The sequence below is a fragment of the Aythya marila genome (genome assembly GCF_965140915.1).
Source record: "Aythya marila genome assembly, contig: HAP1_HAP1_SCAFFOLD_255, whole genome shotgun sequence".
NCBI classification, from domain to species: Eukaryota; Metazoa; Chordata; class Aves; order Anseriformes; family Anatidae; genus Aythya; species Aythya marila.
In genome coordinates, this window is record NW_028136701.1 from 138,565 (window position 1) to 160,977 (window position 22,413).

General features: G+C 55.0%; 2 protein-coding genes across 6 annotated transcripts; one reads left to right on the forward strand and one right to left on the reverse strand.

The window, feature by feature from the left end:
• The first annotated feature begins 225 nt into the window (after positions 1–225).
• Positions 226–12,773, forward strand: LOC309890950 (uncharacterized protein). Of its 5 annotated transcripts, none has more exons than XM_082785349.1 (4): positions 226–405; positions 1,489–1,573; positions 2,506–2,592; positions 9,818–9,843. In XM_082785349.1, the coding sequence occupies exons 1-3, from the start codon at positions 230–232 to the stop codon at positions 2,581–2,583; spliced, it is 339 nt and encodes a 112-aa protein (XP_082641475.1). In that variant the 5' UTR covers positions 226–229; the 3' UTR covers positions 2,584–2,592; positions 9,818–9,843. The 5 variants fall into 5 exon arrangements, with proteins under 5 accessions (XP_082641475.1, XP_082641474.1, XP_082641476.1 ...); XM_082785348.1 differs by lacking the exon at positions 9,818–9,843 and adding an exon at positions 2,803–9,292; XM_082785350.1 differs by lacking the exons at positions 2,506–2,592; positions 9,818–9,843 and adding an exon at positions 10,574–12,773.
• Positions 12,774–14,098: 1,325 nt separating this feature from the next.
• Positions 14,099–21,745, reverse strand: LOC309890952 (cilia- and flagella-associated protein 119-like; the record flags this gene model as incomplete). The annotated part of the gene is made up of 8 exons (XM_082785351.1): positions 14,099–15,057; positions 15,140–15,217; positions 15,758–15,828; positions 15,903–16,048; positions 16,886–16,951; positions 17,271–17,319; positions 18,248–18,295; positions 21,493–21,745. 8 exons carry the CDS (start codon positions 21,743–21,745, stop codon positions 14,851–14,853), a joined length of 918 nt encoding a protein of 305 aa, XP_082641477.1. The 3' UTR covers positions 14,099–14,850.
• Positions 21,746–22,413: the final 668 nt, after the last annotated feature.

Consider the following 22,413-nt stretch of genomic DNA (forward strand, 5'->3'; position numbering starts at 1 on the left):
GCCGCCCCTGCCCGGCCTTGTCGCGGCCTCCTCAAGCCGCACCTACGGCGCCAGCCGCCTCGCGGCGCTGCCGGGCCGCTGCTGAGCCTCCGCCGCGTTGCCTCCCCCCAGCCCGCCCATGGTCCCGCCCGCGCCCCCTCCGCCTCTCCCGCCATGATCCCGCCCGCGCGCTCCCCCTCCTCCCTCCCCTCACGCGCCCGCGCGGCGCAGGCGCGGTGGCGGCGGGGCCATGGCGGACGCGGCGGCGCTGCCCTCGGAGGCGCTGACGCCCCCTGGCGGCGGCCCCGGGGCGGGGCCGGGGCCGGGCCGGGCCGGGCCGAGGGCGCCGAGGGCCTGTTCGTGGTGCTGGGCGCCGGGCTCGCCGCTGCCAGCCACCCGCTGCTCTACGTCAAGCTGCTCGTCCAGGTCCGGGGCCGGCTGCGGGGCGGTGAGGGGCGAACCCCCGCGTGGGGGGGTCCGAGGAGGGCCTGTGTGTGGAGGGGTGCCGGGCCCCCTGTGTGACGGGGCAGGGGGTGCCCCGCGCACCGGGACCCCCTGTAAGCGGGGGTTGAACGGGGCAGGAGGGACCCCCGACACGGGGACCGCAGCGTACGGGGGGATGAGGACACCCCGTGTAAGGAGGGACTGTGTTGTACTGCCCCAGCCGAGGCCTCTGTGCAACGGGGACCGCGGTGTGAAGGGGAGCGGGGCGCTCACGGAGTGCCACGGGAGGGCAAACCCCGCGTGTACCAGGGTTATAACGGACCTCTGTACGGCTGGGGAGGGGCATCCCTGTTTGACTGAGGAGATAAGGGCGTCTTGTGTGTACATCAACCTAGATAATGGGGAAAGCGGCACCTGCATAATGGGGTAATGAGGGGGCCCCATTGCCCAGGGTCCACCTGTATAACAGAGGATGGCACCCTCTCTAATGGGGATCCCTATGTCAGAGTGGGGGGCCTACATATAATTGGGAGGATGAGGGTACCTATAAAACAGGGAGCCTTATATATTAGGAGGATGAGAATACTTTCAGTGACAGGGACTCTATAGGACAGGAAATAGAAAATCATATATAATGGAGGGACAAAGAAAACATGTGCAGTGGGGACTTCTTTAAAAGAGAGGAACTGAGACCCCTTTATATGACAGCAGGTGGGGACCCGTATAAAATGGGACAGGTGAGGATACCTATGCAGTGGGGACTCCTATATAATAAAAGATGAGACATTCCTGTATAATGGGGGGTTGAGGATCCACAGTATCCTGAGAACCCCTCTGTAATGGTAAATGCTATAAAATGAGATGGATGAGGACCCCTGTTCTCCAGAGACCCTGTTTAATAGGAAGGGGACTGCCCATGTCATGGGACACCCATTTATCATATGGTAACTGAGTGGGACGTGGCGCTTCAGCAGCTCAGGAAGATGGAATCAAGGCCATGTGGTCTGTCAGGTTCAGGAATGCCAGAACTGTTTTGGGAACCTGTTCATGGGGTTTCTCCTGCAGGTTGGGCATGAGCCACTACCACCAACCATTGGAAGAAACGTGCTGGGAAAGAAAGTACTGTACCTGCCTGGCTTCTTTACCTATGGTGAGTGTTCCTCCAGGCCAGCCCACACATGCTGAGTGCAATGCTGGATCCAGCCTCCAGCTGCTCTTCCACCTTCACAGCACCACCTTGGTCTCATTCTGAGGCTGCAGTTAGACATTATATGCTACCACCAGTTGCACAGCCATCAGATGTACCTGTTGTTATGAGGCAGGGACAAAGGAAGTGGTGGCCCAGTCTGCATCCCCCTCCTATGGCATGTTGCACTGGCTTGCTTCCATAGGTGAGAGTGCAGTGGGGGTTTGTATGGTGTAGGTTTGTTTGGTGGAGGGTTTTGCATGTATTAGAGATAGCGCATTGTGTTTCTTTGCTACAGAACAGCACTGCAATAACTTGGCCTTCTGCCCAGCTCATTTGTATTGTAGGTGGAGCCCTAAAGGGACAAAAATACCATGAAAGGGGAAGGTAATATATTTCTTTCTTTGTGGCTGCAGCACAGGAGAGGCAGGTGAATACTGCCTGAAAGTAGGAGCTACTTTCACAGGTGTGCAGAACTTTGGGGAAGGTGAGCCCTGAGAGTTAAATGGGGCCAATCCCCAAATCAGACAGCAGTACTTGAGGGTGAAGAGCCAAGAGCAGGAGCAGTACAAAAACACTGCAAGCTGGGACACGCAGAGCTAGAAATGCTCCAATGCTGTGCTTTGGAAGATGATGCATTTTCCAAATAGATTTCCAGCACTGCAAGAGGGAGATGGGCACTGCCTTCACTCGGGACAGCAGAACATGGGGAGGAGGAACAGTCAGTACCTGCAAGCTCACAGTGGGTTGTATTCCATCCTGTTATACCAGGGACATATTGGCTCCTTTGGCTTTTTTTTTTTTTTTGTCTGTAAACCTGCCTGGGAGAAGATGGCAGGGCAGGAGCAGAATCTGACTTTGCAAGGTCTTTATTTACCCTGACTCTGACCCTGCAGGGCAGAGGGAGAAGGTCACAACACGCAACACGAGAGATTATCCCACCCTACCTTAGTTCAGTCCAGACTGCCGTGTAGCCCTTTCAGGTAAGCAAAACAGTCGAAGGATGCACTCATCCTTCCAGTTTAGACAGATGTGACAAAGAATAGTTAAGGTTTCTTTGCAACCTATATTAAATTTATTTAGAGCTTTATAATAAAACATTTGTGGCAGGACTGCAGAGCAGTTGCTGTGACTTCCAAAGCTCCAGCGTGGTTTCAGTTGAATGGTGAAGTGAGGCAGGGTACTCTCCACAGGTTGGCTGTATCCCGCGCAGCCCATGGCCGGACACCCATGTCCCAGGATCGCCATCCCCGAAACGCCCGAAGTCGGCCCTGACCCCGGTGAGGCTAGCACATGCATCGCCTAGGATTGTAGCCGAGGGGCTCAGGATGGTCGGATCCTGTGCCTCCGGATGGAGGCAACTGGGAGCTCGGGAAGGCTGGCTGCCACTCCACATGGGACCGAAACCCCAGTCTCCAGGACAGCCAGTCTCCAAGCCGGTGGATGACAGCCTCCCACTTCACGGTACGGCCAGACACACGCCGCCTGTTTCTGGACACCCGGCTCCTGGGATCGCCGTCCCAGAGCCGCCCGAGGTCAGACCCAGACTCCAGTGCGGCTAGAACACGCGTTGCCCAGGACCGGACCACAGGAGCGAGGGACGGCCGGCCGCCACTCCGCACAGGAAAGAACCTCTGGTCTCCGGGACGGCCAGTCCCTGAGCAGGAGGGCAACTGCCTCCCACTTCACAGCACGGCCTGCAAACTGGGCGCCCAAGGACGGACCCCCGGGACACAGGAGAGCCTGCCCCAGGCAGCGCTTGGCCAGACAACCTGGCCCTGGGATCGCTGTACCTGAACTGCTCGAGGTCAGCGCCTGAACCCATTACTGCTAGAACACATGTCGCCCAGGACCAGAGCCCAGGGGACGGACGGACGCCGTTCTGCACGGGACCAAACCCCCTGTCTCCGTGACAGCCAGTCCCCAAGCAGGCGGACGACAACCTCCCGTTTCACAGCATGGCTGGCACCCATGCGGCCCTTGGCCGGACACCCATGTCCCAGGACTGCCGTCCCCAAAACGCCCAAAGTCAGCCCCGGACCCCGGTGCGGCTAGCACATGCATTGCCCAAGACCGGAGCCCAGGGGCTCGGGACAGTCAGATCCCATGCCTCCGGATGGAGGCAACCAGGAGCTCGGGACAGCTGACCGCCGCTCCTCATGGGACCGAACCGCCAGTCTCTGGGACAGCCAATCCCCGAGCCGGCGGACGACAGCCTCCCCCTTTACGGCACGGCCGGTCCCCAAGCCGCGTGAGGCCGCACACCAGTGTTTTCAATCGCTGTCCCTGAAACGCCCGAAGTGGGCCCCGGACCTCAGTGTGGCTAGCACACGCATCACCCAAGACTGGAGCCCATGGGCTCGGGACGGTCGGATCCCTCGCCTCCAGATGGAGGGAACCGGTAGCTCAGGACGGCCGGCTGCTGCTCCACATGGGACCAAAACCCCGGTCTCCAGGACAGCCAGTCCTGGAGCCAGCGGATGACAGCCTCCCGCTTCACGGCACGGCCGGCACCCACGGCGCCAGAGGACAGACCCCCGGGACGTGGGACAGTCAGCTCCCGCACAGGTCGTTTCCGGACACCCGTGTCCAGGGATCACTGTCCCCGAACCGCCTGAAGTCGGCCCCGGAACCCGGTACAGCTAGTACTCGCATCACCCAAGATCGGAGCCCAGGGGCTTGGGACGGTCGGATGCCATGCCTCCGGATGGAGGCAACCAGGAGCTCGGGACAGCCGGCCACCGCTCCTTATGGGACCGAACCCCTGGTCTCCGGGACAGCCAGTCCCCGAGCAGGCGGACTACAGCCTCATTCTTCACGGCAAGGCCGGCCCACACGCCGATCGATGACGGACCCACGGGACAGCATGCCCCCTTGCCGCCCAAGACAAGTGCGCAGATTGGTGGACTGCCTGTCCCCGAATTGCCCGATAGCAGCATCCCACTTCAAGGCACGGCCAACCCCTACGCAGCCCGAGGCTGGACACCCGGTCCCAGGGACCGCCGTCCACCAGCCGCCTGAGGTCGGCCCCGGACGCAGGAGCGGATAGCACTCGCGTCGCCCAAACCAGAGCCCAGGGGCTCGGGACGGCCGGCTTCAGCACTGATCGAGGCTGGACGCCCAGGACACAGGATAGCATGACCCCTTGCCACCCGAGACCAGTACTCAGATTGCGGGATCGCCGGTCCCTGAACCGCCCAACAGCAGCACCACGGTTCAAGGCACTGCCAGTCCCCATGCTGCCCGAGACCAGACAACCGGTCCCTGCGACCACCGTCCACGAGCCGCTCAATGTTGGCCTTGGACGCAAGTGTGGATAGCACTCACGTCACCCAAACCGGAGCCCAGGGGCTCGGGACGGTCAGCTTCCATGCCAACTGAGGCCGGACGCCCGGGACAGCATGCACCCTTGCCGCCCAAGACCAGTCCTCAGATTGCGGGACCGCCAGTCTCGAACCACCCGACAGCAGCATCGCGGTTCAAGGCATGGCAAGCCCTGCGCATTATGCGGCTGGATCCCGTGCCCTTTGATCACCGTCCCCGAGCCGCCCGATGTCCGCTCTGGATCCCGGGGCCCCTACCACTCGCATCACCCAAAACCAGAGCCCAGGGGCTCAGGACGGTCGGCTTCTGCACCGATCAAGGCTGGACCCCCGGGACACAGGACAGCATGCTCCCTTGCCGCCTGAAACCAGTCCTCAGATTGCAGGACCGCAGGTTTCCGAACCTCCCAACAACAGAATCGCGGTTCAAGGCATGGCAAACCCCGAGCCTTATGTGGCCAGATCCTGTGCCCTTCGATCACTGTCCCCGAGCCGCCCGATGTCCGCTCCGGACCCCGGGGCCCCTAGCACTCGCATCACCCAAACCGGAGCCCAGGGGCTTGGGACAGTCGGCTTCCGCGCCGATCGAGGCTGGACCCCCAGGACAAGGGGTAGTGTATCCCTGTGATGCCCAAGGCAACCCCGCAGATTGCTAGACCGCCGGTTCCCGAACCGCCTGAAAGCAGCATCGCGGTTCAAGGCATGGCAAGCCCCGAGCCTTACGTGGCCGGATCACGTGCACTTCAATCGCCATCCCCGAGCCACCCGAGGTCTGCTCCGGAACCCGGGGCCCCTAGCACTCACGTCGCCCAGAACCGGAGCTCAGGGGCTCGGGACTGTCAACTCCCGCGACTCCGGATGGAGGCACCCAGTGTTCGGGATGGCCGGCCGCCCCACTGCACGGGGATGAACCCCGGTCTCCGGAACGGCCAGTTCTCGAGCTGGCGGATGCCAGCCTCCCTCTTCACGGCAATGCCGGCCCCCAGGCTGATCGATGCCGGACCCCCGGGACAAGGCGTAGCATGTCCCTGTGGAGCCCGAGGCAAGCCCGCAGATTGCGGGACCGCTGCTTCCTGATCCGCCCGACAGCAGCATCCCGGTTCAGGGCCCAGCATGCCCCAATCCTTACATCGCCGGATCCCGTGCCCTTCGATCACTGTCCCTGAGCCGCCCGAGGTCCGCTCCAGACCCTGGGGCCCCTAGCAGTCACGTCACCCAAAACCAGAGCCCAGGGGCTTGGGACGGTCGGCTTCTGCGCCGATCAAGGTGGGAACCATGGACATGGGGTAGCGTGTCCCCTCTGCGCCAAAGACCAGTCCTAAGATTGCTGCACTGCCAGTTCCGAACCCCCTGACAGCAGCATACCAGTTCAAGGCACGGCCATTCCCCAAGCAGCCCGAGGCTGGACACCCGGTCCCCGGAACGATCGTCCACCAGCCGCCCGAGGTCAGCCACGGATGCAGGTGCGGATAGCACTCGCGTCACCCAAACCGGAGCCCGGGGGCTCGGAACGGTCGACTCTCACGCCGATCGAGGCTGGACGCCTGGGACAAGGGACAGAATGCCCCCCTGCAGCCTGAAACCAGTCCTCAGATTGCGGGACCACCAGTCCCAAACCGCCCGACAGCAGCATCATGGTTCAAGGCATGGCAAGCCCCGAGCCTTACGTGGCCAGATCCTGTGCCCTTCGATCACCATTCCCAAGCCGCCCGATGTCCACTCCGGACCCCGGGGCCCCTAGCACTCGCATCACCCAAAACTGGAGCCCAGGGGCTTGGGACAGTCGGCTTCCGTGACGATCGAGGCTGGACCCCCGGGACACGGGGTAGCGTGTCCCCTTGCCGCCCAAGACCAGTCCTCAGATTGCGGGAACGCTGGTCCCGAACCCCACGACAGCAGCATCCCGGTTCAAGGCACGGCCATTGCCCAAGCAGCCCAAGGCCGGACTCGCAGTCCCCAGGACTGCCGTCCACAAACTGCCCGAGGTTGGCCCCGGATGCAGGTGTGGATAGCACTCGCGTCACCCAAATCGGAGCCCAGGGGCTCGGGACTGTTGGCTCCCGCAACTCCAGATGGAGGCACCCGGTGTTCGGGATGGCCAGCCGCTGTTCCACACGGGTACAAACCCCGGTCTCCGGGACGGCCAGTTTTCAAGCTGGTGGACGCCAGCCTCCCTCTTCACGGCAAGGCCGGCCCCCACGCCAATCGAGGCTGGAACCCCGGGACATGGGGTAGCGTGTCCCCATGACGCCTGAGGCAGCCTGCAGATTGCTGCACTGCCAGTTCCCGAACCGCCCGACAGCAGCATCCCAGTTCAAGGCATGGCCAGCCACCAAGCAGCCCAAGACCGGACACCCGGTCCCCATGACCGCCGTCCATGAGTCGCCTGGGGTTGGCCCCGGACGCAGGTGTGGATAACACTTGCGTCACCCAAACCGGAGCCCAGAGGCTCGGGACGATCGACTCTTGCGCTGATCGAGGCCAGACCCCCGGGACAAGAGACAGCATGCCCCCTTGTCGCCCGAGACCAGTCCTCAGATTGCGCAGATTGCTGGACCCCAAACCGCCCGACAGCAGCATCCCACTTCAAGGCACGGCCAGCCCCCACGCTGCTGGATGCCGGGCAGTGTTTAAGGACTCTTAGCACTTCCCCAGGCAGCCTTTTCTAATGTCTAACCAGCCCTGCCATGAAGAAATGCTTATTTAGTATCCAAATAGCCAGTGCTGGTGAATAAATTTGTTCCTCCCTTGGGGTAGGGCTTGGCATTTTCCTCTCCTGGACTTCTAAAGGTTGCTGCCTGCCCCTATCTGCAGCCTGTCAAGGTTCCTCCTAATGCACCGTCCCCGCCCCACAAAAGGGCCGTTTCCACAAAAGCCTCCGACCACCCGCCGCCTCACCCCCTCCCGATTCTTCCTGCCCCAGGGCGCCACTGACCACCAACCTCGTGGCACCACGCCACAGCGTCCCGGGCTCTCCTGACAGCTTCCACCCATAGGGTGGTCCCAGCTGTAATAAATGACTGAGTCCAAAATAGAGTTACAATTAAAGTTTACAATTCATTAAATGAATAGAGGTAAGCAAGCAGCGCTGGGTGCGCCTGGAGTCTCTGCTCCACCAAGACGCACACCAGTTACATCAGGTGGCTGGTTTTTATGCTCCTAGGCTAATACATATTCATTACTACTTCTAGAAAAGGAAGGGTTATTATAATAGTTCCCGGAATCCGAACCCTCCCGCTGGTGCATGCGTTATCTGTCTCCGGTGGTCCCTCTGGGGGTCTCTCATGCTGAAAGCTCGTAGTCTTCCTCACAGGCTTTTTCCAGGTCCTTCTCTGTCCATCTTGGCTGGATGTCAGAGACTTGCTAGTGTCCCATGCAACAGTTGTAATAGCAGTTATTCTGAAACCCCTTTGTTCTCATATCCCCTGTTGACCCAAATTGCTGGACCATTCCTTTGCAAGATACAAGAACTATACACATTAACCACTCTGGTTTTCTTAGACTTGTGGTTATACAAGGGTATGTAAGACAGAAGGTCACATTTCATCCCCACCCACCCCTCCCCCCCCCGTACACAGGCTCCAAAGGTACACAAAGAGCTCCCACCCCTCCCCCAGAAGGAGGCACCTACAGTGTACAAGCTGCTCCCAAGCCCCCCAAGGCAGGCCCCAAATGTGTATTACCAGCTCCTACACCCCCAGCTGCAGGCCCCAAATTTTACAAGCAGCTCCCAACCCCCCGCAGACACAGGCCCCAAAGGCGTAAAAACAGCTCCAAACCTCCCCCCAACCCAGTCTCCTATAGTGTATAAGGATCTCCCAACTCAGTGGGGGCACAACCGAGTGTAGCCGGCCGGGGTCCACAGCAGTGCTCAGTTCCCGCTGGGGGGTCCACCATGGCACCCAGGGCCCTCCAGGGGCCAGCTCCCTGGGTCCACTGTTGACTCTGGGGCCTCACAGGGAGTCGGCGCCTGGGGTCCGCTGCGGGGTCCATGGGCTCAGTGATAATCTGCGCCCGGGGTTCACCATGGGGTCAAGGACCTCGGCGGGAGTTGGTGCCCGTGTTCCGCCGCTGGGATTCGTTTGTTTGGCATGAGTTGGCACCCAGTGTCCACCACAGGCTCTGTGGGCTCAGCGTGAGTCGGCACACGGGGTCCAGGTGCTCAGCAGGAGTGGGAGCCTTGGTTCCACCATGGCGTCTGGGGTCTAGGTGGGATTTGGTGCCCTGGGTCCACCTCTGGGTCCAGAGGTTCAGCAGGAGTCGGAGCCCAGGGTGCGCCACGGGGTCTGTGGGTGGGTGCCCGAGGTCTGCTGCAGGTTCTGGGACTTCGGCGGGAGTCAGCGCCTGGGCACCTCCGCGGGGCCCCAGGAGCTCAGCGGCATAGGGGCTCAGGCATCACTGCAAAGCCCTGGGACCAGGGCCAGCGCCCGGGGTCCTCCTTGGGGCCCCAGGGAGTCGGGGCCGGTGTACCAGACGTCCAGAAGACTGGGTACTGCCCACTGGAAACTGGAGCACCAAGTTTCTCAGAGAACCCCTTGAACCCCTTTTTCCTGTTTGTTTGTTTGTTTGTTTGTTTGTTTTCCCTTGCAACTCACATACCCATGCCTCTAGTGTCCTGGTAGATTTTCCATCCCTTTTTCTGAAGTCCTCTTCATGGTCATGTAGGTAAAACCACAGGGTGGCACAGACTTCAGCAGTCCAAGCCAGTTCTTGCTTGTTTTATTATCTGTGTGTATGAAGTCTTTTCTTCCCTTATCTTTAATGTTGTCCCATCTTCATACTCCCTCACTCAGTCCTGTCCTTGTGGTTGATATACAGCATACATCCTGGGTTAGCTAAAACCTGCAAAATCTAAATGCTTTCCCTTGTTTCCTGTCCCATGCAGATTTTATCTGCTACAGCACCCTTCCCAGAAGCTATGTGATAATTATAGAAGACCAATTCTAGACTGATGTCACAGCCCACCTTGCCCACAGCACCTGGTGAATAAAAGAGAAAGCAAACGCAGTGCTCGGAAGTGCTGTTGCACGTGCCGCTCCTTGCTGCTCTCTGGCCTTGCCTCAAATCCTCAGTGACATCAGTTGAGAGCCTGTCATGCCACCTGCAGAGCAAGAGGGAGACCTTTCTCATCTTGCACTACTCAGCCATTCTGCTCCAACCTAGCTGATGACCAGCCCACCTTCTCACACTGCTCTTCAGCGTGCAGTGTGCCCCTCTGAGGCTGTGTGAGACACCTGCCAAAGAGGAAAAAAAGCACAGGCTGAGGTAGCAGCCAAAGCCACAGCACCCCTAGCACAGTTACTCTCATCCACTCCCTTACCGCAGCTGCTCACCTGCCCCCGAGGCAGATGATTCTATCTGCCCTCATAAGCCAGATACAGCACCCCTACAATGCAAACAGGATTTTTACTGTATTTTATGTAGTAAAATAACTGCAGTGACTACAGCACCCCAAAAAATAACTGCTACATCTGTTCATCATTCACCTTGCCAGAGGCAGTTTGGGTCACGACATCCCATGTTGGATGCTGCATTTCAGCAGTAACAAAAAAAAAAAAAAAAAGATAATCATTCTTCTGCCACCATTAGCACCCATCTCTCAATACCACAAGTGACCCCATTTTTAATTTTATCGTTTCAGAACAGCAGCCCTCTTGCCTCGGCTCCTGGAAGAGATGGTTTCAAAAAATAAAACAAATTAACTGGAGAAACACTTGTAAAAGTGATGGAATCAGTCTGGCAATGCAAGAGCAACACAATCAAAGCTACAGCTGGGGAGAAGAGCAGAGCTCTGGCACTCTGGCGAGGCTAGCTACAGTACAATTTGCATAGGGTCAGGGTCCTGCGAAAAGCGAAAGGAGAACACACCAGGAAGCAGTAAATTAATTACACCCAAACCATCTGGCCAGGTCCCAGCCTGGACACACCACAAGGAAAGAACAAGCCGTGGTGTTCAACAGAACCCTAGCACTGCCACAACACTACAGCACAGCAAGGCTTTCCCTTGGCAAAACAATTCTTGGCCTTTTGTTGCAGTGTGCTTTGCCTGGGGCAGGGGTGGGGGTCTGTTTAGGGCATAGGTTTTCAGAAGCTCAGACAAAGCTCAGAGTCCTGTTGTATGGAGGACTGTACTAAGGCTGCCAGTTGTGGTCTCCCAAAAGGCTGTCATCATCAGCATTTCCTAGGTAGCTTAGGTAGCTTTAATCTAAGGTTAGGGTGAGTATTAGGGGAGGGAAAGATTTGGAAGGAAATTGCAGAGACCTAAAGGGGGGGGGGGGATGCATAAAGCTTGCTAAATGAATTTCAGGTCTTCTTGACTGCAGTGTAAGGTTCTTGCCACGTTGCCATTAAAAGGTCACAGTCCCAACTTCAGAGCAGCACTTGATGTCCACTTCAGAAAGGATGGACTGCTGAAGAAGAGGAGAAGCATTAACAAAAAATAAAACCATTATATTGGAGAATATCTATTCGCTCTGGCAATGCCAGAGTAACAAAATCAAAGGTGCAGTCAGGGAGGAAGGCTGAGCTCTGGTGCTCCTTGACAGTAAGCTGCAGTGCACTTTGCCTAGTGTGAGGGTTCTGTTTAGGTCTTAGGTTTTGGGGTGCGACAAAGTTCAGAGTACAGTTGTGTACAGCTTTCCAAAGGAAATTCAGTATTCTTTGAGTGCAGTGTAAGGTTCTTGGCATTTTGCCATTAAAATCTTGGAGATCCAACTTTGGAGCAGCACCTGATATCCACCTTGGAAAGGATGCACTCCCGGAAAAAGAGGAGGAGCATTTAAAAAAGAGAAAACCATTGAAACAGAGAATAGCTTCTAAAAGTGATGTCCTCAGCTTGGCAATGCCAGAGTCACAAAAATCAAAGCACATGCTGGGTGTCTTGAGCTATGCTTAGTGAGCCACAATCAATACGCACATCCAAGCCCTGTGAACACTGGTGCAAAAGCGAAGAGAGAGCACACCAGGAAGCAGGTAAGTTAAGTGCATGCAAACCATCTGACCATGTCCCAGCCCAGACACACCACAGGGAAAGAACAAGACATGGTGTTCAATGGAACCCTAGCACTGCCAAAACACTACGGCACAACAAGGTTCTGGGAGACCAGCACAGCTGGGCAATCCTGTCTCAGTTAACTGTGAGTTTGGACAGCATGAATTGTTAAGCCTGCTTTGTTCATATCTTGCATATCTTGTAGGATAGGCTTGCAGAAAGCTTTATGATTATTTTTTCTATCTGCATACCTCTCTTTGTTGTTTTAGTATCATCCAGTGAAAGATGTTTTTGGGTGGCATTTCTCCTCACTTTCCTTTGTACTGGGTCTGGCTGGAATGTTAACTTTCCCGGCAGCAGCCCATACAGTGCCGTACTCTGTACTTGTAGCTGGAACAGCAGTGTTATCACACCAGTGTTGTGTCTACTGCTGAGCAGCAGTGGCACAGCACTGGGCCTTTCTCTAACCCTCCTAGGGGGTGGGCAAAAAGTGAGGAGAGAAACATCACTAGGGCAGCTGACCTAAACCAATCAAAGGGATATTCCATACCATGTGGTGTCACACTCAGCAATAAAAGGTGGAAACAGGAAGAAGAGGGGAGAGGTGGGCTCTCGTTGGGAAAACATCGGTCCTCTTCTCGAACACCGGCTGCGTGCGTTGAGGCCTTGCTTCAAGGACGTGGTCAATCATCGCTCATTTGTGGGAAGTAGAGAGTAATTTCTTTCCTCTGCACTTCCATATAGCCTTCATTTATTTTGTTTGTTTGTTTTCCTCCCTTCTTATTATTTTCCCTTTTCCCCTCCATTTTCCCCTTTCCCTTTTTATTTCCCCTTAGTTAAATTGTTTAGTTCATGGTAGTCTTTATTTAATTGTTATTATTATTTCCCTTTAATTAAATTATCCTTATCTCAACCCGTGAGTTGTTCGTTGCTTTACTTCTCCCCCTCCTCATCTAAAGGAGGGGGAGTGAGAGAGCGGTTGTGGGGTTTAGCTGCCCAGCACGGTAAAACCACCACATCCTTGGCAGGGGAAAAAGAAATGAATCTCTAAACTTTGCATGAGATTTATGCAAGTATGGAGCTATTACAACCACAACCCCTACCATAACTGCTCTCTCACTATTCTATTAGAAAATAGATAGGGCAGAAGCAGAGATGTGGCTTTTGTGGTCACCTGTGTCTGACTGCACAACAGCAGGCAAGTCTTGTGTGTGTGCTCGTGTACATGATATTTCTTGGGTGAAGAATAAATATAAGCATCTGTTAGCTTTCAGGTACCATTCAAACACAGCTGGAGCATCTGTCACAGCTACACTGTCTTTAGGAGTGAGCAGGCAAATACAGACTTCCAAAAGTGCTCATCACACTGTGGAAGCCTCTAGCCCTGAGTTTGTGTATAAGTGGGTGGTCCAGATGAACTGAATCGCAGTGTTTCATCCCTGTAAATCCTGAGCAGGCAGAGCTCTGAAAACATGTTCAGAAACATGAACTAGCTTTTTTTTTTTTTTTTTTTTTAACTCATTAATATTCCTTGTCAAATCACAGCTGATTTGTGGTGACCTAAACCTTGCTTGTTTATAGGTTAGACCAAAATTCCAGAGCAAGTATTAGAGTGCAATTGACTGAGAGTAAGTGAGGTGGTGGCATTCTCTTAGCATGCAGTTACTAAAGGTCTAACTAGCCCATCTTGCTTCCAACTGGTGCAAGAGATTGCAATTCTGAAAATAAATTGCATTTGGTACTTGGACCAATGCCACCAGATTAACCACATCCACTGGGGCCACAAATAAATATTGTGAGAAAAAGGGGGTCTATATGCTTTGGGATGGGTGTGGAGCACTCCAAGGGAGGCGATATGAGAACCTAGTGACATGGGCTGACATCCCAAAGAATGTTGGGAACCCAGTAGATAGAGGAGTTCCCCCAAGGTGTCCCAGAGGGAGTCCTAAGGGAATCCTATGGGACATGGGGCAGGTTCCACAGACAACACAGAGATGCTGGCACAGTCCAAGGCCTTTATTTCCCTGGCAAGATCCCTGGGGTTTTCCAAGGTGTTTCTTGCTCCTGGGGGAGGTCTGGAGGGACCCAGAAGTATCCTCCTTGGTCATGCTTATCTCTGCAGGGGACAGGCAGGTCCCACGTTGATCATGACCACACAGGAGCCCGGCCTCCACTTCTTGGCTCCAACCTTGAGCTACCTGGACCAGCTCAGCCACTACTACCTCCTGTAATGAAGACCCTGAGGACACAGGTACACAGGTCATGGCCAGACATCAGAGACAGGGGAACAGGAGGCACAGGAAGACAGGGCTCAGGGCCTGACACCACGGAGACAGGGAACACACAGGGGGACATGGGGACAAGGAGGGGATATAAGTGAGCAGAGGTCAGAGACTAAAACTGGGGGTGCATGCAGGCAGGGCATAGAGAGTAACAGAGGTCAGGAATTAGGGCTTGGAACCAGTGACTGGGGAAGAGGAATCCAGGGAACACAGGGAGAGGGACAGGTTAAGGGCCTGAAAAAGGATATAGCAGGACTGTGAAAACAAGGGACATGTTCCACCAGGAACACAGCAGGACATTGAGAAGACAGGGCTCAGGATGAAGTTGCTACTGGACAGTGAAAGACATGGTGGAACCAGGGGAACAGGGGGACATGGAGCAAGGTATGGCCTGATCCTGTAGGTTCCCAGGGCCATCCATAGTCCTGGCATACCCTCCAGTCCTCTCCAAACACCTCATGATCCTAAGTGTCTCCCTTGATGCTACCAGATGCTGTTGTGCTTCACATGACCATCCTTATAACCCTAAGGTGCCATTCGACCCCTCCAGACCACTAGGTGCCCACAGGCACCTCCCATGACCCTCCACATGATCCTCCATCCGAGATCCTACAATGCACCCCAGATAGGAGGGTGCACCCACACTTACCCTATGGTCCCTTTCATTGCCCTATCTTGCTCCAGCCCCCTGAATTCCCAGCATTTTCCCCATAACCTCCCAGTTAGGAAGATTCCACCTTTGTTGGGATTCCCAGGGATCTCTCCTTCCTCCTGGAGGAGGGCAGTGGACACCTCTACCTCTTGGCCATGCTCAGGGCTCCCCACATAAACCAGAGTCAGGTCAAGGCAGGTCTGTGGGCAGGGACACAAGACATGGAGTGAGGTCAGGGCAGGTACTGCCCCCATTGCATACTTCCAACAGTGCCAAGCTCACCTGGGGTGTGAGGATGTAGCCATAGAGCCTGGCATGCCGAAGGACTGTTTCGAGGAGATGGGCTGCGATGTGGGCAACCTGGGTCAGCCCAAATACAGCTGCACTGACCGGAGGGCACTACAGTGATGGCACCATGGCAGAAGCAGGCAAAAGAAAGCCAGGGGCTGGGAAGTATGCATGGAGCGTACAAGGGGAGGAGAGAGGAGGAGAGAGAAGCATGCAACAAGCATGTTGGGAATCTGAGGGTTCAGAGCACAAGGAATGTGCAAATTCTGGTAAACCTGAAGGAAGCATGTGGGAGTGTGCAAGCTGCAAGTTCAGACAAGTACATGGGGAAAGCGCACCACTAAGCATGCCATGGGGACACCAGTGTGTGGAAAGCATGCTATGAGCACAGGGCCTCTCTAAGTGTGGAAGGAGTACATAAGGATCATGCAATAAGCATGGATAGAGTATGTAAGTGCCAATAACCATGTGGGGTGTATTTAGGTTGTTGTGTGGATGCTGAAAAGCATATGGAGAGTGCACAGGGAGTATTCAAGTCCTAACAAGTGTGCAAGAATGGGGCAAGGAATGTATGGGTGCCAATAAAGCTGTGAGGGGCATGTGAAGACTCACATGCACAGCATGGTGCAGCAGCAGCTCACTGAGGTAGGTGTAGCACTCCTCCACATCCAGTAAGGGTGTCTCTGGGATTGGGAGAGTCAGTGGTAAGACCTTTGCTGTGCTGTGTCCTCCCATCCTCTCCTAGCCCTGCACATACCTGTGCACATGATGATGGTTTGACGCACAATGCCCAACAGGGCTGAGAGTGGCCCTGGGGTCAGGTTTAGCTCCTGGCCCAGTTTCAGGGCCCCTTTGTAGGCATCCTGAATGACAGGGGGCCCTGGCAGAACGTCTGTCAGAACACTGTAGGAACAGGCACACCTCAGGGAGATATAAATGGGACATCCTAGGGGGACAGGGAGAGTTTGAGGGATATGAAAGGGACAACCTGGGAAGACATAGTAGGGAAAATAAAAGGGACCAGAATATCCTTCAGAAACACAATGTAGGCACTTGCAGGGAGAGGAACAGGGGCATACTGGGACACCTTGAGGGGACCTAAGGAGGAAGCCATGGTAACGGGGCATGGAAAAGACATGAACACCTAGAGGGCTGCTAGGGGGAACAAGGATACCAGTAGGAGACATGGGGACATCCTGGGAGGGGACATATGCACCCAGGACTGGATTCTAGGATGTCCTGGATGGGACAAGGACACTGGGGTCAATGAAGGGAAATGGGATACTGCAGGGATGATAGGGAGACTAAAGGAATCCGGAAGGGGTAGGAGGTGAATGGTGGTATACCAGTGGTATCCCTGGGAGTCCATGAGGTGAGGTCTCTGAGTGTCCTACTGGTCTCCAGGGTGTCCCAGGATTTTTTGGAGGTCCCCAGAGGCATTATTCAAGTGTCCCATTGGTGCCTAGAGTGTCCTATCTGTTGCCTAGGATGTTCTGGGTTTTTCCCAATCATGCCTGGAGCCCCCATAATGTCCCAGTATGTCACCAGAGTGTCTTCAGGGGTCTCAGATGCCTCAGAATTGTTCTACAGTGTCTCCAGGGTTCCCTGCTGGTGTCTTGGTATTTGAGTCCCCCAGGTGTTTTTCCCCTGGCATCCCCAGTGACCCAAGGTAGTCCAGAAGTGTTTCAGGGTGACTCAAGTGTCCAAGGCCTCTCCAAGCACCCCCATCCCCTCACTCACACATGCCGATCCTGCAGGGTTGGAGCTGCCTCAAGTCTCTCCATGGCCACCACATCCAGGTTTGTCCTGCAGGGATGTGGAGGGGGAAGGGAGTAATGATGACAAGAGACATGGGGACAGATGGGGACAGTGGGACTGGGGGGTGGGAAAGGGCAGGAGGGCAGAGGACAGATGGGGATAAGCAGACACAGCTAGGCCATTGAGAACTCACGGGCCCAGGTGTGCCTTCTCAGACTTCTGGGAGGAAGAAAAAGGGGCAGAAAGGAGAAAAGATATAGGCACAAATGTGGACAGTTGAGAATGGGAGACATGGGAATGGCTGGGGACAGTAGGGGAAAGCAGATCCACTACGAATATTTCAGAACAGGCTTGAGGCCATACTCACCACACACAGATCTTGGTTTCAAGCCACGTGGTCTGCGACAGGAGCAGGGCTGTAAGGACAGTCAGGAAGGTGGGTGCCCCCAGCCCTACCCCTTGCAGGGCCAGCACCATCCCCAACCAGGAACAGGGATAATACATCTCCAGTTCTACTGTCAGGGCCATTGCTGTCACAGTCCCAGGAAAAGCTGCAGCCCCAAACTCCCCAGGGTGCTTCCAAACCACCAGCAGGGTCACAGCTGTCCTTGCACTGGGGCTGAGGTGTTCCCACACAGTTTCAGCAGGACTAACTCTGTCCCCAGCCCTGAGGAGATGGAAAGGGTGCCCCAACTGCTGGTGGGACCTCAACGTCCTGTCCTTTGTGTCGCTGTGAAAGCTGATGACACTATTGCTCCAAAGTTCTGGTGGCACAGACAGCAGTGACTTCATCAGTGGCAAAAACGTTGTTGTTAGTGATGACTTTGACCTAGTTTCTGATACTATCTCTGATATTTTTTGGTATAATGTCACTTACACCCTTAACATCACTGTTGCCTGCGTTAAGGCCCTGAAATCAGAAAACACTGAACGACCAGCAAAGCATCATTCTGTCACAGTTGTTTGCAATGTGACTTACATGTAATGAGCATGATGGCAAAAACAGTGGTGATGTCACTGTTGCTACTATACTATGGGCACTGATTCCTTCACTACTATAGCACAAATCCTGATAATTAGTACTAATTAGCAATTAGCACTCACTATGTCGCTGATCACAATGTGGCTATTTGGGGCAGGTCTAGTGATGTCACCAGTGCTCATAAGGAAATACACACCAATGATGTCATAAAATCTGTGAAGCCTGCTACTACTCACAAATCATGAGAAGTCACAGTCCCAGGATATCACCACGGGCTTTAACCTAGGCCTGACCACGGCCACGGTGCCTGCCTTTGCCTCCACCATCATCCCCACCCAGTGCTGCCCCTCGCGCTCCCCCACCTTCCGGAGCCCTGACGGGGAACCCACGGATGCCGCTCGCCCAGGCCGCTGCCGCACGAGCTCAACGGTGGGCAGCCACTAGGAAGAGGCTTACTGCAAGGTGTGGAAAGCAGCAGCCAATCAGAAAGGCTCTCACTGCTCTCCTGCTGAGGAAAGGAGGAAGGGTACCGGCCAATCCTCAGCACCCTCATTCTGTGGTGGCAGGGATTCTCACCAATCACAGTGTAGCTTCTTGCCTTGCCCTCTCTGTGCTGCTCCCGACCAGAGCACGCGGTGGTGGTGCCTCTGCCCCTGATGCTGGACGCCGGGCGGCTGGGGGCAGCAAGGCGGATGGTGGCGTGATTGGGGGGTGCGGCATGCGCCCAGGGCTGTCTTGCGGCTGTGTGGGGGGGCAGCAACTGGTGAAAATTCTGTGGTCTGCTGAGCAGCAAGTCTTGGCTGCTGGGACAGTTCCCTCAGAAAATTCTGCTCCCATAGTCTGGGTGGTGAGCAAAGATGCATCCCACGGGAGCAGGGAAGGACCCATCCTGTCTAGGTCTCTCTAAAGAGCCTTCCTGCCCTCTGGTAGATCGATGCTACCCCCCAACTTCATGTCATCTGCAGACTTACTGAGGGTGCACTCTGTAACAAGGTTGGAACCAAAACCACTCAGAATAATCTTTATCAGAGCTAAATTTATTAAGCAAGCATTCAAGCAGGCAAAACAGCACTGGGTGGCCGGGGAGTCTCCGCTCCACCAACGGCGTGCACCTCACCCCCGCCAGAGTCCCCGTTTTATAGCTTGGTTGTTCCAGGTGTATGTGGCATATCCTGGTATGTCCTGCGGTTGCGCGTACTGTTGCTAGGGGGTCGTCTCGGACCTCCTGGTGGTCGTGAGGATGAAGGCCTTAGTCTTCCTCTGTGTTGGGGGTTGTGATCTTGCTGAGCAAGCACTATACATGTTCTACACATGTTCTTATCAGGATAGTCAGCTGGAAACTTTCCAGCTATATAGGATTGTCACAGCCCCCACAAGCTTCCCCAAGATTTATTACAGGTTCTTATCAGGATGGTCAGCTGGAAACTTTCCAGCTGTACGGGGTTGTCACAGCCCCCACAAGCTTTCCCACCAGTTTGATTAACAAACTTATTATACAATATTTATTACACACTCAATTCCCTCATTCAAATCAGCAATAAAGATATTAAAAAAGATGGGCCCCAACAGAGACCCTTGGGGAACACCAGTCATGACCAGTTGCCGGCTGTATTTCACTCTATTCACCACTCTCTTGGCCAAGCCATCCAGCCAGGTTTTAACCCAGCAAAGAGTGTACCTGTCCAAGACATGGGCTTCCAGCTTCTCCAGAAGAATACACTGGGAGACCATGTGAAAGACCTTGCTGAAGTCTAGGTAGACTATGTCAACACGCTTTCCCTCATCCACCAGGCAGGTTATCTGGTCATAGAAGGAGATGAGGTTGGTCAGACAGGACTTGCCTTTCATGAACCCAAGCTGGCTGGGCCTGATCACCTGGTTGTCCTGCATACATTGCCTGATTGCATTCACGATGACCTGTTCATCACCTTTCCTGACACCAAGTTCAGGCTGACAGTACTGTAGTTCCCAGGGTCCTCCTTACAACCCTTCTTTTAGATGGGTGTCACATTAGCAAGTCTCCAGTGGGACTTCTCCAGTTGACCATGACCATTGAAAGATGATGGAACGTGGCCCAGCAATCACATCCGCCAGCTCCCTCAGCACCCTCAGGTGTATCCTGTCTGGCCCCCTGGACTTGTGACAGTCCTTGTGGAGTAGCAGGTCTCTAAATGTTTCCACCTGGATTGTGGGGTGTTTATTCTACTACCCATCCCAGACTTCCAGGTTGGGAGGCTGAGTACCCGAGGATAAGTGGTCTGACTATTAAAGACAGATGCGAAGAAGTCATTAAGAACCTTGGCCTTTTCCTTATGCTCAGTAGTCATGTTCCCCTCTATGTCCAGTAAAGGACAGAGATTCTCCTTGGCCCTCTTCTTATCATAAATACATTTGTGAAACCTTTTTTTTTTTTTTTTTTATCCTTAACCATAGTGGCCAGGTTGAGTTTGTACTGGGCCTTTCTGATTTTCTCTCTGCATATTCTGGTGACGTCCTTGTATTCTTCCTGAGTTGCCTATTCCTTCTTCCACTGGACATAAACTCTATTTTTCCCCAGAGACTCAGCAAATGTTCCCTGTTCAGCCATGCTGGTCTTCCCTGCCGGCTAATCTTATGGCACACACAGACAGTCTGCTCCTGTACCTTGAAGACTTCCTTCTTGAGGAGCATCCATCCTTCCTGGACCTCTTTGCCCTTCTGGACTGACTCCCACGTGACCCTCCCTGCTAGTGTCCTGAATTGTTCAAAGTCTGCCCTCTGGAAGTACAACGTAGCAGTTTCGCTGACTCCCCAAGAATAAAGAACACAGCCAGCAACAGAGCATGATGGCAGGCCGTGGAGAAGAGCAGCCCAGCACTGGCACTCGCTACCTGCTCTACCACAGCTCTAAAGGGCTGTGGTATGGTCCTGCCTGGTGACAAAGAAGGCACCACGTAAGAACCGGAGTTTCTAGCCACCAGATACTATTCTTCCCAAGTGAGAGCATGGCTCGTCTTCCCAAGGAGCACGGTGTTGGGAATTGGCATAATTGTTCGATCTAAGCTTGCTTTAAGCAACCAGGGTAGGCCTTAGAAATCTCAGGGCCTGCTGTAGCTGAGCAAACCAAGCTACCAGAGTAACTGTGAGAAGCTCCCACGGCAATATCTCCCACATCACCCAATTAAGGAACTCAGAAATATATTGTTACCAGCAGCTGGCCTCAAGGACAAGGTCTACGTGACCGCTAATCACAAGGGGGGTTGTTTTCTTGCAGGTGGGGTTGTTTTCTTGTAGTTGTTTGTCTGAGTGCTTTTGACCAATAATCTTGTGTGAAACACTGTCCGCCCCTGTCAAGTTCGCTATAAAAGTTAGGCTATTCGGGCAATAAAATGGTGGAGCATGATCTGACTCTGCTCGTGTCTGTCGTGCTTTCGTCCGTGCTTCGCAACATATGGCGCCCGAACAGGCTGAGACCTGAACTGGACCTGAACAGGACATCGCAGCTGGAGACCTGAACAGGGCCTGAACAGGACATCGCAGCGGGACAGACATCGCACCGGAGCAGGACATCGCAGCACCGGAGCAGGACATCGCAGCACCGGAGCAGACATCGCAGCCGAGCACGGACATCGCAGCGGTTCCGGGGCGAACATCGCAGCGCAGCGGGACACCAGCGCAGCGGGACACCAGCGGCGCCGGCACATCCGAACGCAGATAGAGCAGGAGACCAGCGACGTTGGGACCAGCGGCGCCGGGCGCCGGGACATCGGCGCGGCGCCGGGACCAGTGCCGCCGGGGACCAGCGGCGCCGCGACATCACAGCGCCGAGACTGAGACATCGGAGCGGCGCGGGACATCGGAGTGGACATCGGAGCGGACATCGGACCGGCGCTGCACCTGACCAGACACCGAGCCGCAAACACTGTACAAAGGACTCACGGTAAGACACGGGGAAAGGAAACCGTGGGGAGCGTGGGAAAAGATCCGCGGGGAAGCGCGGGAAACGGAACCGCGCAGGGACGCGGGAAAAGGAGCCGCGGAAAACGCGGGACATTGAAATAATCGCGTTGCGATGCGGGACATCCGAGATGGAGTTGCTACGGGAGACCAGAGGCGTCAGTGGACAACGGTAGTCGACTCTCACCGTGTGGCGAGTCGGCACAGAGCAGAGGGACGGACATCAGGACCCTGCAGCCCGTCTGACGTAACCATGGAGGCAGCAGCGGCTGTGCTGCTTCTCTCTAGCATTCCTTTTCTAAGAGGTTTACCTTGCAATGCAAAAAAGACTATTCGTCCCCAGATCGGTGTTATAACTATGTTTCTGGATAACATTCCGTGGGGTTGCCACATTCTACAGACTATTAATGACGAATTAGCTCTATTGCGGGGCAGGAGTGCAGAGACGCAGATTACCCTGCCAAATGACCACCGGCAGGCTGTTTCACAAACAGCTTCTAAGGTTGCAGCCGGCACTGCCTGCAGCCGTATAGCAGACGTTACACTCTCTTTCCTAACTAGTAATCATGTGTCTCATCCATTTGTGGTGAAT

Coding starts and splice junctions, on each gene's coding strand:
- LOC309890950 (XM_082785346.1), top strand. CDS start 230: ATGGCGGACGCGGCGGCGCTGCCCTCGGAGGCGCTGACGCCCCCTGGC. Junction 406..1,488: donor ACGTCAAGCTGCTCGTCCAG/GTCCGGGGCCGG, acceptor TTTCTCCTGCAG/GTTGGGCATGAGCCACTACC. Junction 1,574..2,802: donor GCCTGGCTTCTTTACCTATG/GTGAGTGTTCCT, acceptor TACTCTCCACAG/GTTGGCTGTATCCCGCGCAG.